This window comes from Phyllostomus discolor, chromosome 3, assembly GCF_004126475.2.
Source record: "Phyllostomus discolor isolate MPI-MPIP mPhyDis1 chromosome 3, mPhyDis1.pri.v3, whole genome shotgun sequence".
Lineage (NCBI taxonomy): Eukaryota > Metazoa > Chordata > Mammalia > Chiroptera > Phyllostomidae > Phyllostomus > Phyllostomus discolor.
Window position 1 is genome coordinate 12,608,089 of NC_040905.2, and position 15,875 is coordinate 12,623,963.

A 15,875-nucleotide genomic window follows, 5' to 3' on the forward strand; every position below is an offset into this window, starting at 1 on the left:
TTTTTGGTTTAGCCACATGGCTCCCAGAGGTGCCTGCTTGAAGCACAGTTTGCCTGCAGTGTTCCCTGCGCCCTTTAGTTCAGAATTAGCGATCCCTCTCCAACGTCACAGTCCCCCTGAGTAAGCAGATGCCTCCTGTGACCCTCCGTGGGGACCTCCTCCCCGGAGAAACCGTCTCCGTGACGTTCTTGTACACGGCCCCCCCTGCAGCTTCGGCATCCAGCACGACGGGAAGGAAAACGACTGCGAGCCCGTGGGCAGGCACCCGTTCATCATGTCCCGCCAGCTCCAGTACAACCCCAGCCCGCTGACGTGGTCGCAGTGCAGCAAGGAGTACATCACCCGCTTCCTGGAGTAAGTGGCAGCGCGTGCCGGAGCAGCCCCCGCCGGGTCTCCCGAAACCAGAGGGCAGTCTGAGTTTGACACGAGACCTGGGACGCTCTCAGTGCCTCTCAGGTCACACTCTCAGGGTGGCATCTGACCTTGAGATCCAGCTGGGTTCTGCCCCCCAGCCACAGGCAGGGGAATATCCTGCCCCCTGCATGTTCCTGTCTCAAGGTGGCGTCCTATATGAACTGAGTGTGCATACGTAAGTCCTTGGGGACTGGTGACAACAACCAGGATACGTCACAAGTGGTCACCCAAACCCTACTGGGGATAAGATGATGCTTTTCTAAGTTCACCACTCCCTGTATTTCCTAGATCACGTCTGAACTAACGGGGCGGGGTGTGGCTTGGGTTTCCTTTTAGACAGCTCCCACAGTGGCCCTGGAGTGTTCTCTGCCGCGTAGAACTCAAGTTGTCCTGAAGGACAAAGAGTAAACAAGAGTGGTAGGAGCTTCTGATGAATGAAAGGCTAACGATGAAGGAAATCATGACGTGGGCTCTCATTTCTATTGACTTCTTTTCAGCCGAGGCTGGGGGTTCTGTCTCGACGACATGCCCCAGAAGAAAGGCTTGAAGTCCAAGGTCATAGCTCCCGGAGTGATCTATGATGTTCACCACCAATGCCAGCTGCAGTATGGCCCCAACGCTACCTTCTGCCAGGAAGTAGAAGTAAGTGTTGGGCATCTTGGTGCCTCTCGTGGGCACGTGCAGCGCTTCAGCTGTCCAGTATGCTGGAAGAAGGGCCAGGGGAATATTTGGAAATACGAAGATCCAGACACAGAAATGGAAACTTTCTGTGTATGGCAAGGTATCTGCAAGGCAGAAGGATCGATGTTGTAGTCATTTATATCCCTTACCTCTGCCTTCTTCGTATTCAGTGGAGCCAGCCATCCTCGGCCACTGCGGGGTGGTGAGGAAAGCTCTATGGTGAGTTTCAGGAATCAGTTGTTCACACGTGCAGACTCCAGAGCAAATGACTTAATCCCCAACGTTGCTCTCTTTCCTGAATCTCCCGCCTGGTTCAAGAGCACCACCAGCTCTCACGGTAGGAGTAAGACTCACCCCCAATTTCTTCATCTTTATTTTCAGCATCCAAAAGCTAGCTCCTAAGGAGTCTGTGGCCCTGTCCCATGGCTACTGTCTTGATTCAGCCTCTCATCGTCTCTCCTCGCTGTTGTAATCCCCTCCCACCTCGTCTTTCCCCAGCATTTCTCAAGTGATCCCAAACCACCCTCCCACAAATCTAACCATGGCTCTTCTCGATATTAAGGTCCCCACTGACCACAGGAGAAAGCCCCAACTGCCACGCAAGTGCTACTTTGTAAGCTGGGTATTGACTGTTCCCTGAACTTGGGCCCTTTGGTGTGAAGGCGTTATTGTTAGCACAGGGACCAGGAGAAGCGACTCTCGCTGAGCCCGTGCCAGGTTCTGGGCCGCGTGCTGAGCGCGATGGAAAAGATGAGCACTCGAAGATTAACAAGACGACATGTAGTGGGGAATTGGTTAAAGTGTGCTCCATTCAGGCGTTGAAATACGGCACACAAGCCTTACAGCGCTATAGAAATTGTGTGTCTCTGTGAAAACGGCAGGTGTGTGTATTGTACTGCTGCTTGTATGCTGACTGCTCTGAAGCTACATGAGAGACTCAGTGAAGGCCGCCTCTGTGGACTGTGGATGGGGGGGCGGCTGACTCACTTCTTATACTGCGTTGTTCTGCGCCTTTCAGATTGTGTCCTATGGCGTATTTTATGTGTTAAAAACAGTTTAAAATAAAATACAACAAATAAGGCAGAGTCTCTGCCCTTGAGGAGCTTGGGTAGAGGAGGCAGGTAGGAAGGTTTTCATATGATGAGATCAGGACAGAAAAAGAAATAGGGAACAACTCTGAGGAGGCAGTAAATAAATGCTTAGAACAAGCAAAGCTGAACAGAGAAGATAAAGTTGGTGCAAACCACCCCCACTCCTCCCTTCTAACTGGCTACCACATTACACCAGTTCTGCCTCCTAAATGTCTCTCATCTCCGCCTGTTCCTAGAAAATGCCCTGGTCCCCTCACTGGTCTCCTTTCTGGGAGGCTGGCAGGTTAAACAAGTGGGCTACTTTCAGTAACAAGTGAGCGAGCCGAGGCTCTCCGGGAGGACCGGTTTCCTTTTCCTTCGGTGAGCAGGCTCAAGTTACAGCCACCCTGGCTCTTTGCCGACTTCGATCCACAGTTCTTGGATCGGCCTTTGATGGCCAGTGTCGCCAGTTACCCTGCCTAGGGGCAGTGACATTGTGCCACATGGACTGAAATTACAGTTTCAGCTCTGAGGAGATGGGCTCCATCTCCCATTTTCTCATTGCCCAGTATGGGCTGCACACCACTGTTTATGCGTGATGACAAAGTCCACGTAAGCGTGAACTGAGAGTGCTCGGTGGGTCACCTTCCCTCACGCTTGTTCACTAAGAATAGCAGTTGTTGTGGGTAGGTGCGTGAATGTGTATATTTTACCACCACCCTAGAAATGCTTTTGTGCAAGTTTTGAAAATGTTTAAAAGCGCGATCTCACATTTGTTTTCCAGAATGTTTGCCAAACACTGTGGTGCTTGGTGAGAGGCTTTTGCCGCTCCAAGCTGGACGCCGCGGCGGATGGGACGCGCTGTGGCGAGAAGAAGGTGATGTGTCAGGCCGAGGAAGAAAGGCGGGTGGGCGGTGGGCACTGAGCTCTTAGGGAGGGCTGGGGAGAAGGCCCTGGAGAGCAGCCGTCTCTGGGCAGACGGAGGCCGTAGAACCAGGCCAGCCAGAGGGAAGGCTACTACACCTCGGGAGCCTTTGCTGGGAGCAAGGCGTTTAGGAGAGACACGGTTCCACGCTGTGCTGACGAAACATCTCTTCCGTCTTTTCCTGATGAGCTTGTATGGAGCTTGTGGTTAGTAACATCTGCTGGCCTTATTTTGACTTCTCTCCCCTTCATGGTAAACATCAGGAAGGACAGGTCAGTGGTGGCTTCTTTCCCAAGATGATGGATGTGGGCCACTCACTTCCTTCTTTCTCATCATCTGACCTGACTGCATTTCTTGAACATCTGTCCGCTCTCCTGAGCAGCAAAGCCAAACACCCAAGAACTCAGAGACGTTAGGTATTCTCTAGACTTCCCAGGAACTGGGTAATACACGCAGCTCCCTGGAGCCAGTAGGGTTTGTTGTGGGCCAAGAATTTGGGCAGTTAGTGGGCATCTTTATGCAGCTTGTGTATGGCCTGACCCGTCACTGAAATTTTAGAACTTGGTCAGCATGCACAGTGATCAGAAATAATGAGGACAAGGAGGACAAGAGCTGACACATGCCCAAATCCTCCAGGTCATGTGGCCATTTCTAACAACTGACTTGTGTTTTCCGACTTCCTTTTGTTTCCTGTTTTATATTTCACCCTCCTAAACTGAGAGTTGCTGAAGTTCTGCCCTGAAGAGGGAGAGAGTGGACTTTGTGTGTCTGTGTGTGTGTCTGGATCATTGGAAAGGCCAGCACTAAAAACACGGGGTAGAGTTACAGAAAAGGAGACATTTTTCTGGATACTAGAAAGAACCTGAAATTCTCAGTAAGTCATAAGTTTTGGCAGTGAATAGACTTTTTCCGGGAAGGTAAAGTTATGTGTGGCTGACATTAAATACCCATAGAGGCTATGAAGGAGTGTTATTGCAGTTCCAGTCTGCACAATGTTTGTTATTGTCTACGAGATAAGGAGCTGGGACCAGAGAGGTACATCAGTCACGTCACCAAACAACGATGTTGCTGAGCGTGTACATACCAAGCTGACATGCTCTTCATGGCGAGACTTTCCCATGAAGGGAGCCATGTGTGGATTTACACTCTGGCACGCAGTCTGCCAACCACACTTGGAGTAACACTCCCACGTTGGCTGCAGCTGGGCACCATTAAGTTCCCTCAGTTCCTGAAGTTCTCTGATTCCTCGCAGAGGAAATTCTTTTGTGAGCTCGTCTTTGTTCTCCATGTGATGTACGACCGTAGGAAGCCTGCTGGGAGGATTGGGGTCAGACCTCCAGGGTTCTGGGCTCAGTCTGCTATAGCAGCCTTCCCGACCCACATGCCTCCTCCTCTTCTCTTTCCAGTGGTGCATGGCCGGCAAGTGTATCACGGTGGGGAAGAAACCAGAGAGCATCCCCGGAGGCTGGGGCCGCTGGTCCGCCTGGTCCCACTGCTCCAGGACGTGTGGGGCCGGAGCGCAGAGTGCGGAGAGGCTGTGCAACAACCCCGAGTGAGTGCAGCCAGACATGTTCCCCTCCTTCCTGGAGCGGCCGGTGGTGGCTAGTGTGACCTCAGTGACCCCGAGCCTCCCAAAGACACGAGGGAACCTGAGATGCGTAGAGGGTGAAAAACAGTGTCTCTCTTGGATTTCATTTTGGCTTGGCACCGGATTCTTGCTAGAACCTGGATAAATACGCTGATTCTATCCCTTGGAAAAATGAGCACGATTTATGGGAAAGCCCCTAGGAAATTACATATTTAAATTCTCCGAGATAAACCGTTCTCTCCGTGAGAGATTCCTCAGACCCCATTCTGCTGATAAGACTGTAGCTCCCTGTCAATCACAGAGAACATATAATTTTACAAAAATGTTTTTCTTCCTGAGGTAACTAAGAAAGTAGCTAGGCACATTTTTGAGGATTATTATTTTTACTGTTTTAGATAAGCGTTTTGTAAACCTTAGAGATCCGTGTTAGCCTTTTAAGGAGTCCATAGGAATTATTTCACAAGTGGCCTTCAATTTTTTTTCATATTTTAAGTTTGTATAATGATATTATATATAAATTTAATTTAAATGCCCTTGTTTTCCAAATATATATATGAGAAATATTCCTAATTGTATTATTTCTTGGTATACCATTTTCTCAAGTATAATTTTTTAAGAGCATAGCTAGAATGCCTCCCATAAGAAGAAAATGTATTAAACTTCTTTTGCCTATTTTTACATTAGTCTGCACTGAAGAGGAAGAGTCACATTTTTAAAAAAGGCAAATGATAAATGTCATTACAGTCTTCTCACTATCTCAGTTTCAAATCTTTTCATCTTCTCTTCATTAATAAATTTATTATTATGTTTATATATATACACACCACCTATACCTCGTACCTCATATAATACATTTCTAAGAGTTCATATCTATAGTTTAATGTGATACCTCCAACAAAAATTGTCAGTAAATGGTAGTTAGTATAGTCATTATTACGATAATTTGTCATTTCCACACACGTAAGTGTACATTTGAGGAATCTGGACAAAATTGTTTCAAATTCTTACTCTCTGATAAAAGTTGGTTTTTAAACAATAGAAGATTTATTTGAATTCAAAAATGTAAAACAGGAATTTCTTATACTTCATTTTGTACAGAAATATCTTTATATCTTTATATAATATCTTTATATTTATTTCAAAATGTCAGAAATCAGAAATACAGACGAGTCACTGTGGGGCCTGTTGTCAGTGCTGCATACCAGCTGCCACCCGTCTGTAGCCTTTTTGGGACAATGGTCAGGGACCTGTGCTGGTCAAAAGACGGACATCCTTGTCGAGGCACGGAAGGATGGTTCTCTCATGGAGCTTCAGGGGGACAATGGTCCTAATTCCCATCGCAGAGGCCACAGTTTGTCATAGAGACTCCTCAACTGAGGGACCACATAAGAACTCAGTAGCTGGTCGGCTTAAGTTCACTGAGAACAATGCCAGGGGAACCGTCACAGATCCGTGTCAGCGAGTGACCAAAGGACCTTGAGACCGCACCCTCGATGTTGGTCCAGTGTCTAGTGAGAACCCAGCAGGGCTTGGCTCATAAAATTGGCCTCAGTGATGTGTGTTGGATGGAGATGAATGGGAGAGATGCCAAGTCACAGAGTATCACTCTGTCATGATGGATAGAAAACCAGCCTCACCTGCAATACCAAGGACAGTTCCTTGTGCCGCCTACCGAGCTGCAAGGATTGACCTTCCTTAGTCAGAAAATCATCTCTGGGAGTGCTGGGTGCAGGAAGCGCATACGGTAGGGTAAGGGGGCATCACTGAAGAGAAGAAAGAGATTCCTTCTGGCAGGATTCCAGGAAGAATCATGATGGAGATGGCATTTATTTGCTCCTTAAAGCATGGGCAGTCTGTGGACATCTAGAGCCTTAGGAGAGGGGAAATCTGTCCAGAGGCACAGAGAAAAAATATTAAGGGCACCCACTTGTATCGCTGGAAGTGTGCACACGAGGGGAGAGTGGGAGATAAAGTCACTACAGTGCATAAACCCAGGATTGGGAGGACCTGAAGGCAAGTGCAAGAGGCAGGACTTGATTCTGTGGCCATTGGCTGCCATTGAAGGTGTTTAAAGAAGACACTAAAATAATTCAGGTAATTGCAAGAGCTAACCAAATAACGGTGTGTATATACTAGGCTGAATGAGGACAGGAAGAGGGCCAGAGGGGAGTCAGAAATGAAGACAAGGGTTGGGCAAGTCTGGTGATTATGAAAATGAAGAGGAGGAAACAAACAAAAAGTGACAACTGGTGGCAAAGCAACGGACGGAGGGAGGGAGGGGGTCAGACTCTTTCAGAACAGACAGCTGTCCGCTTGGGACCGGATGTGCATGGGCCACCACACAAACAAAAATGTCTGAAGGTGGAAGAAGGAATTTAAAAGGTGGGTTTTCAGGGGGGAGAGGGGCATGGTTTGGGAAGGAGTGTGAGTGTGGCCACGTGCTGGGGGAGTCTGAAACGAAGGTGCTGGCCTTTGAGGAAACTAACAGGACGGCTTGTGTGTCCCGCCGGCAGGCCCAAGTTTGGCGGCAAGTACTGCACCGGGGAAAGGAAACGCTACCGCTTGTGCAACGTGCACCCCTGCCGCCCGGGGGCACCGACGTTTCGGCAGATGCAGTGCAGCGAGTTCGACACCGTCCCCTACAAGAACGAATTCTATAGCTGGTTTCCGGTGTTTAGTGCAGGTGAGGAGTGGGAGCAGCACATTCCAGATCTCGGGCCACAGCCGTTACCAGAAAGCATTATGTCAGGGGGTCTGTGCCACCCTGCAACATTCAACAAGAGAGAGAAGCGTACCGTGTAGGTGTTTTATATTTTAGAAGGTAAAACCACTGCTCCGGTTAAGCTGATCAGCCAGTGCTTAGAGGCTGAATATGTCCAAGTTCTGGGCTGTGCTCTGTGGGAGATAACAGAGAAGCTGATCAGACGTAGTGGCTTACTTCCAAACAGCTGAGGGGCAGCTAAGTGGTAAGTGGGGCGTGCAGAAATCTGGTCACTGCTCACTGATGAAAGTGCTTGCTGATGAGCATGTGAAACCGACTGTAATTTTGGGCAGAAAAGGTCATTGTGCATTTAGAGGAATTTCACAGAAGGCTCCCAAGGAAGTAGTTGATGATCTGCTAGTCTGAGTGGTCTTTCTACTGGAAGACAGAACAGGGAAGGCATCCAAATAGTCATTCCATGTGGGCACAGAACAGGACAAGGAAAGACAGCGGGAATGACTTCATCGGAAACAAATGAGAGCCAGCTCCGGGCCAGAAAAGAGCGTGTTGTGTGTACAAGACGGTCGAAGAGGAATCAAACGTAAAAGCAAGCATCTGAGGAATGCAGGTTGGGGGGTGGGCACGAACCGAGCCGTGGAGTAGAGTGGCAGCCTTGGCAGTGCAGACCCGAAAGGAAGACTATCATTAACCACTCGCTGTAGATCAGCCTCAGAAAACATCTGCGCTATTCGTGGTTGTTCCAGGGAGGGAGGAAACATTAAAAGACTTTCCTGAGCTAAGGAAATTTGAGACAGGTAGTCCACTTTCAGTCTCCAAGATACTGATAGCTCCTGGTTGTCACGGGCATCGTGTGCTTCTTGCTCCTCATTGTTTAGCATCATTCATGCTCTGCAGGAGCTAGTCATTGGCAATGGGCACAATTCAGCTTCCTGAGCCAGGCATTGATTATAGGAAAACTCACGTATATACAAAAAAAACAAAAACAAAAACCCAAAACTAATGCTGAAAGGCACTACCTTTCCTATATCCTGGACATCCTCTATTGTTGAAACTTTTGGGCACATGCTCCTATGGCCCTAAATGAGCAGGCCTGCAGAACCGAAGTAGCATGAGCCGCCCCTGTAGTACGACAGGTACTAAGTATAGAGACCCCCCCACCCCACACCAGAGCCAGGGTCGGACTTGTGTGTTCCCAACTCCGATGGCTTGAGTAGTTGGGAAAACATATTTGGTTCAGCTTGGTTTTTCATTTTTTCATAAGCAGTTATCATATGCATACTTTTTGTGTAGGACAGAATAGGTACCAATGAAATGAGAATTATAGAAGTAGACTTAAATTTCACTCATTCTGGAGTGACTGGTTTGCATCTGACACTGGTATGAGGCTGAATAAACCAAAAGAAGGAATTAAGTGAAGCTCGCTGCCTGCCTGGGCTCTAAGCCTCCACCCTCCGTCCCTGGTTTTCCTTAGGCCCCTGGGCTATTTATTATTTGAGCTTAGGAGCTTGCCTGCAGATACTGGTAACTACCACCTTGACCTGCACACTGATTTCTGTCCCCTCATCAGACCATATCCTGTAGAGTTGTTCTTTGCTTGGTCGACAGGCATTCCTGCTAGTGACAAGTAGGTTGCTCGTGTCAACAGCTGTGTATGGAGCACTTCCTCCGTGCCAGGCATCAAGGGCTCTTCACCCTCCCAGCCTTCCCTTAGGAGTCACTGGAGAGTAAATTGTGTGTACGGTAGAGTTTTCTACCCACTCAGGGCACAGTGTTAAGTGTCTTGGTACATGACCTTTGGGAGACTGGCCAGTGACTGAAGAGAAACAGATTCAAACATCTAGAATAAGCATAGAAACTCCAGCAAATCCTACAGTTTGCAAACTCAGTTTAATGGAATCCCAGAGCTTCCAACATTGCTTGTGCTAATTTCATTTACAAAATTTAACTATTTTTAAAAGTGCAATAAAGAACACTGCTTATACTCAAAAATATTATATGTCAAGTTTTAGCATATCAGAAACCACCAATGCAGTCAGTAACTTACCTAGTCAAATTAATTTGGTTTTGTGCAGACCTTAAAATAAATCTCTCATGAACACAATTTAAATGAAAAATATCCTGAAATTGCAGGTTGAGTTGTTCTAAACTATTATCATTTACACTTTACAATTATTTGTCCATACAAGTCAAGATTTTTCAATAGTGTGGAACCAAAATCTTACAGAAAAAAATTAGATGCTGCAGCCTATATAAGCCTGTAACGCCATTCATAAGCTCAGTGTCAAAATTCTCTGTTGACCTTAATAGTTTCTATGAATCCCACTAATTTATTTTTAACCATTATATATTAGAACTTACAAAATCTGTGCTTAATAAAATTCTGATTTCATCTGCCTTATTGTCAAGGTCCTGCTTGAAAAAAAGAAAAATAATTCTGCTTAAAAGTTTTGAAAACTAGTAATGTAGATCGGCCTACTTTCCAATGTAGACGTTTTCTTTACAAGCATTCTTGGCAAAAAGAAAAGAATTTATCCCAACTCCACTTGGTCAAAGCCTTGCCGACACCAGCAGGAAGAGCTGCCATGAATCAGCTGCATTTTCGGAGACCACCGAGGTTGTGTCAGCCTGTGACTACTCATTATCCCCCCACTAGCTCCTCCCCATCCTTTAGCAAGAAGGAAGCTTAGGCTCAGAGAAGAAGAGAAGACAGTAACTTCTTCAAGGTCGTTTGACTAAGAAGCTCACACACACACACACACACACACACACACACACAGGAACTTATGCAGATCCCCAAGGACTTCATCAGCCTATATTAATAGAATAGTTTATATCCTGCATCTCCAATTAGGAAATGACCAGAGTCTGATCTTAATGTCATCACTTTCTTGGAATTTCTCTTCCTTTTTAAGTTTCTTTTTTTTTTTTCAGAACACCCAAATAACTGCGGATTTAAGCAAATTTTTAAAATTGTTTCCTCCAAATATTGAAGCCCAATTCATGCTTGATGCCAGTTAGGTTTCCAGCAAATGTGGGGGTCTGACAGGAGGGCAGACCACAGTCCGCGCCTCGTGGGCCAGGGTCCTTCAAGGCCATCTGTCAGGAATTGCGGCAGACCGAGTTCCCAGGACACAGACTCTGAGACGGAGACCAGCGTGCAGGAAGTTTAGTAGTTGTGGAAGGAGAGGGAAGGAGCCGGGCTGCAGTGCAGCCTAGACAAAGGCCTCCTCCAGCTCCATGGGAGCCCTGGAGAGGGAATGGGCCTCCAGAGCTGCCACACTGGGGGTGGGGGGTGGGGGACACGGGAGCCAGGTCCCTGTGCCCAGCACGAACCAGTCACTGGGTGTGCCTTGGAAGGGGGTCACTGTCCTGGTCAGGGAAGCTCCTTTAAGCCGAGGTGACAATTGGGCCACTGCTGGCAGCATTTTCAAGAGCTGGAGGGACAGTCCCAGCACCTGGGGACACCTGGGTGCAGGCATACAGTTTATTACAAGAATCCTTGGGGTTTAGATAGACATTGCCTTTAAGGAAAATGTAAACCTGCAGAGAACCAGGGAGATCTAGCCGAACCTCTCATGTCTCAGATTAGGAATTTCTGGGCTTCAGAATTCTGGAACCAAATTCTGAAGCTCAAATCAAAGACTTATTTCAAGTGTTTCCCTTGCTTCCACCCTTCCTGACAGCCCAGGGTTTCTGAAACGGTTCCCTGGACTTCACTCACAGGGGTGGGTGTTCTCATGTCTCGGAGCAAAATTGCTCCAAGTTCTTCTGCTCCAGGTGGGGCTGTGACAAAGCCAATCAAGCTTCCAGGAACGAAGATTTACAACCACCCATGTCATGCCTTGTCCCTGCAGTCTTCGGGCCCCTTTCCATTGGCGCTCTGTCCTGCGATCTCTCCAGTTCGTGTTGGCTGTTCATTTTTCCAGACAACTCCTCCACGGGGCCTTATATAAGATCAGTCAGTATTCTTTCTTTAAGCTTGGAGCACATGCTTTGCACCTCTGTCTCAAGTTCGTCCAGAGTTTCAGTGCTTGGAGCTCTCGCTCTTAGTTGCATTTGTGGGTTTTATACTTTTATGACTTTACCACATGGGTCGTTGCACCCTGGAGCAGCCACACCTGGAGCTGTGCCTCTGGCTTTGCACCTGGTGTTCGTCTACACTGTGGTGGGTCCGTGGCGAATGGCCCCGCAGCTGGGGTCTTCGAGCCCCCCGCTGGGCGAACCACTGAGAAACGGAGGGTCCTTCCCACAAGAAGCAGATCCAGAAGAGATCCCAAAAGGACTTTTCTGAAGAAGACATTCAGAAGTTCTTCCCTTAAAGAAAATAAGGCATTCAAAAGAAAATTCCTATTTGAATTGTTATCATATACATGTACTACCTGTTAAAATTTTTATCTGTTAAGTAAGGTCATGTATGTTTAAAGGTTATCTATCTTTCTGGTTACTCCAAGCACCTATGTATAGGTATGTATTTTGTTAAGTAAACCCTTAGAACAGTTCTGTGCTGGAGACAGCCCTGTCTTCATTCACAGGGACTGGAAAATCGAACCTTAGAATGGATTCAGTGTAGGACGCAGCGGGACAGGACAGACCGTTACGATAAGCAGGTTGGCTTCAGCTTCAGCAGAAAAGCAGATCCTTTGTTTTTGTGCGGATGTAAATCTGTGTCCAGAGACTTTTTGAGCTTGAGGAGAATAAGGGACAGTGTTTGAGGGGTGGGAGAGTAGTTTTGGCGTCAGTGGAGAGCTGGTCCCGTGGGATGGAACCACCTCCCCTGGAGGTGTACGTATTTTTACTGCAAACCAGGGGCAGGTGTCCTGCTGGTCTGAAATCCCGCATCAGTGGTGGGTAGAACTTAACTTCCAGGTTAACCCCACTTGCTCAGTGCCTTACTCTCACAAGCACAGTTCAATCAATGCTGGGTTGAAAGGCTTCATCGTTGATTACAAAGGGCATAGCATTTTCAAGCAATCTTCCCAACTTAATTTGCAACACTCTTTAACTGAAAAAGGAAAAGAACACTGTTTTTCAGCATGTGTCATAGAAAAGTAAAGATGGGCATCTCCAGATTAACGATACTCGGGGTCATGAATATGACCATGTACGAACGGACTCTGGGGAAAGGGGTGCTGGACTGAAAGCTCACTTCAAAGGTCTGTCTCTTTTCCCCTTCAGCACATCCTTGTGAGCTCTACTGCCGACCCATAGACGGCCAGTTTTCCGAGAAAATGCTGGATGCTGTTATTGATGGTACCCCTTGCTTTGAAGGCGGCAACAGCAGGAATGTCTGTATTAATGGCATATGTAAGGTATTGGGTATGTTTCCTTAATCTACAACTTTATTAAAATCACACTCTTATTAATTCAGGAGGTCAGACATTCAAACCTTTTGCTTTGTGGAATTTGCATGTGGTCTGGGTTTTATTTGTGGTCAGACAGACAAGACTTCTCAGTGTATATCAGAGACACAGTTTGGAATGGAGTCGTTTTCTTCCTGCTTTCTTCATTTCTTGATTTGTTGGCATGCTCTGGGGTATTATTTTAGGCATGGAGCAGGGGCACAATGAAGAAGAACCAAATTAAAGGAGGAACTGTGCCCTGATTGGTGTGGCTCAGGCGGCTGGGCATCATCCTACAGAGGGAAAGTTTGCCAGTTTGATTCCCAGTCAGGGCACATAGCTGGGTTGCAGGTTCGGTCCCCAGTCAAGATGCAAACAAGAGGCAAACTAATGGATATTTCTCTGTCACATCGATGTTTCTCTCCCTTTCTCCCTTTCTTTCCCTCTCTCTAAAAATAAATAAAAATCTTTTAAAAATACTTTATAAAGTAGAAATTTTTAGGAAAAGGCAACCCAGATTATTTCAGTGGCATTAAATTATTCGCTTACTTGCCAACAGAGTCATTAAATTTTAGGAAAAACTGAAATCAATAATAGTTTGTATAGTGTTTTTCACAAGGCATTTAATTCTCCACTGATTACTGACATGAGCTTCTTAGGAAGAGAGATTGTGCGACTGGGTCTTCTGATCGCTATTTAACTTTTCCTCACTGATTCTATTGATCACCTCTGCCTTTATATAAATTACTCAGACTTGATTTGTTGATGCTTTCATGTGTACAACCTTTGAAAAATTCCTTCCTGTTGCTGATAGTTTGTTTTGCAAGGAAATAGTGAACAAGCTTTGTGATCCAACACCCAGGCATAAGTCTCAGCTTAGAGAGAAGGTGTTTTTCATCACTGAAAGACAAACTACACTATAGAAATACCTGATTAGCTATTAGTAAAGCATAATGACTTAGCACTCAGGCCCTAGAATGTGAACTCATTACCATTATTTATTAGCTATATCACCCTATGCATCTTTCTGAGGCTTGGTTTTCTTTTATAAAATTGATATATTAGTATATCTTCCTTCCTAGTTGGGGTTGTCAGAAAAGATTAAATAAGATCATCTATGTTAAGCCCTAACAGAGCCCTGGCATACAATAAGCTCTTAATACATTTTATTTGTTTTTGCTAATATTTATCATATATTTTTTCCTACTGGACCATATTACCACTGTAGAAAGCTCCTGCCCATGAATGTCCAGCACCCTGGGAAAGTGCACTTACCACCTCGAAGTGGCCTTTTGACTCATTCTAGTACTGAGCAAAGCATAGGAGGCAGCGTGTTGATTCCCAGGAATGAGTGAGTGAACTGTAAGCCATAATTACCGTAGATTCTCGATTTGAAAAGGCTCAGGCAAAATTCTCTTTCAGACTCAGTAATTACCGCTATATACAAAGAGCCAAAAATAATTAACATGTTTTAGGCTCGATGTGTTTGCCAGAGTAAGAAAAGGTTCGTTTAGCTAATTCAGACCCAAACAGCCCACAGCTGCCGGAAGCAGTGGCTCCCGGGCCCAGCTGCCTGTTGGAACTACCTGGAGAACCTTTGAAGTGACTGATGTCTGGCTCCATCTTGAAACTCAGCATCTCCGGAATTTGGGGCCTGGCCATTGATATTTTAAAGGCTCCCCAGCTGACTGCCATATGCAGCTAGGGCTGAGAACTTACCTCACCAGGAAATGGATGTGATGCCAAAATGATCTTTTAGACCTAAATATCTTTGCACACATACAGGCAGCATCCTTAGCGTGTCACAGAAAACATAGTTGTTTGGGGTCTTGGGTGCCTCTTTTCAAACTAATTAAGTTGGTTTAATAGACTAAGCCATATTCTTTCGGCTTGCCTTCCTCTTTCTGGAAACCAGTTAAGGCCATTTAGAAGTTATAACTACCCACTTTCTGTCTGTACTACACTGAGCTAAGTTTTTAAGCTAAAAAATGAGTCAATTCAAATTCACCTTCATGGCCTGAGGTAAGGCCATTCAGATCCAGGTTGTAGACATTTTCAGTTTTGTCAGTCTTATTCATTTGCTACAGTTGTTTTTTTAAAGAGGGAATTGAATATGTATTGAAATAAAAAGGTACACCATCAGAAAAAAAGTGTATACAGTGTTTGTCTAATCCATCTTCTTTGTGGATATGAAAATGTATTGGCTTATATTTATGTAAATATTTATTGCATTTGCTCTTGCACATATATTCCACCGTCTAGTTTGAATTTATGTTCGCCAACATTTTGGCACGCTAGATCTGCAGATTCTATCATCAACAGAGTTAGCAAGCCTGGATCAAAACTGAATTTGTTCTAGGAGATAACTACCTGTGCCCACCCCATTTTTTTTAACTTGGACAGTAATGCGTGGGTCACCGGCCAGCAGTGATCACGGAATGCTATGGATGGCTCGTCGAAATGTGAGAAAAAAACATGCACAGAGACAGACCAGTTTCTGTGGAGAAGTAGAGACGGAACGGCCACCCCCTCTAGTGGGGAGCTGCCAATTTACCATCCATGCCTGCTTTTATTGGGCTCGTTTTGCATAAGAATTCAGGTAAAGCACATTACTCATTGCAAGGAAGTAAGGATCAAACAATAGATAAAAAGGAACTCTGAGGGTCTATTTTGAGTCAGGGTCAAAGAGCTGTAAGACTTTAAGGAACAAACTAATTTCCTCCTTGGACCCTTCTCATTCAACTGAGAGCATTCTAAACAAAGAAGGTTTCACAGTAATTTACATGTTCTTTCTTAGGCCTGATCACCCAGGGAATCCGCCCTTTTCAGCACAGGGTGGCACCACCCCGTCATTGTTTCAGGCTTAGGTGGAGCAAGGGAAGTGAGGCAGCCAAGAGATTAAGAGATTTTCTTGCAGAGCAGGAGGACTCGGGCTTTGTCAAAGCCAAAGGGCGAGAGTCCATCACCCCCTTTTGCCGTAGACCCCAAGGTCCTTCTTTTGGGGGCCTCCCATGTGATCGTGCCTGTCTTAGGTCGTTCCCCCCTTGGGGAACCTTACCCGTCATTGGCTAACCGACCAAGCATTGGGGTCCAGGCAGGGTGAGGTATGAAGGAGCAGAAGCGGCGCTCCTGTCAG

General features: G+C 46.2%; 1 protein-coding gene across 4 annotated transcripts in view; it reads left to right on the forward strand.

The window, feature by feature from the left end:
• ADAMTS12 (ADAM metallopeptidase with thrombospondin type 1 motif 12) overlaps window positions 1–15,875 on the forward strand; it is a 260,203-nt gene that overhangs the window by 130,014 nt on the left and 114,314 nt on the right. For 3 of the 4 annotated variants that reach the window (XM_028517194.2, XM_036020227.1, XM_036020229.1), the window contains exons 8-13: window positions 211–354; window positions 912–1,056; window positions 2,950–3,042; window positions 4,497–4,642; window positions 7,192–7,361; window positions 12,576–12,709. In XM_028517194.2, coding sequence (XP_028372995.1) covers window positions 211–354; window positions 912–1,056; window positions 2,950–3,042; window positions 4,497–4,642; window positions 7,192–7,361; window positions 12,576–12,709 — 832 coding nt within the window. Of the gene's footprint in view, window positions 1–210; window positions 355–911; window positions 1,057–2,949; window positions 3,043–4,496; window positions 4,643–7,191; window positions 7,362–12,575; window positions 12,717–15,875 lie in introns of all 4 variants that reach the window. The other variant, XM_036020230.1, reaches the window with a different exon arrangement.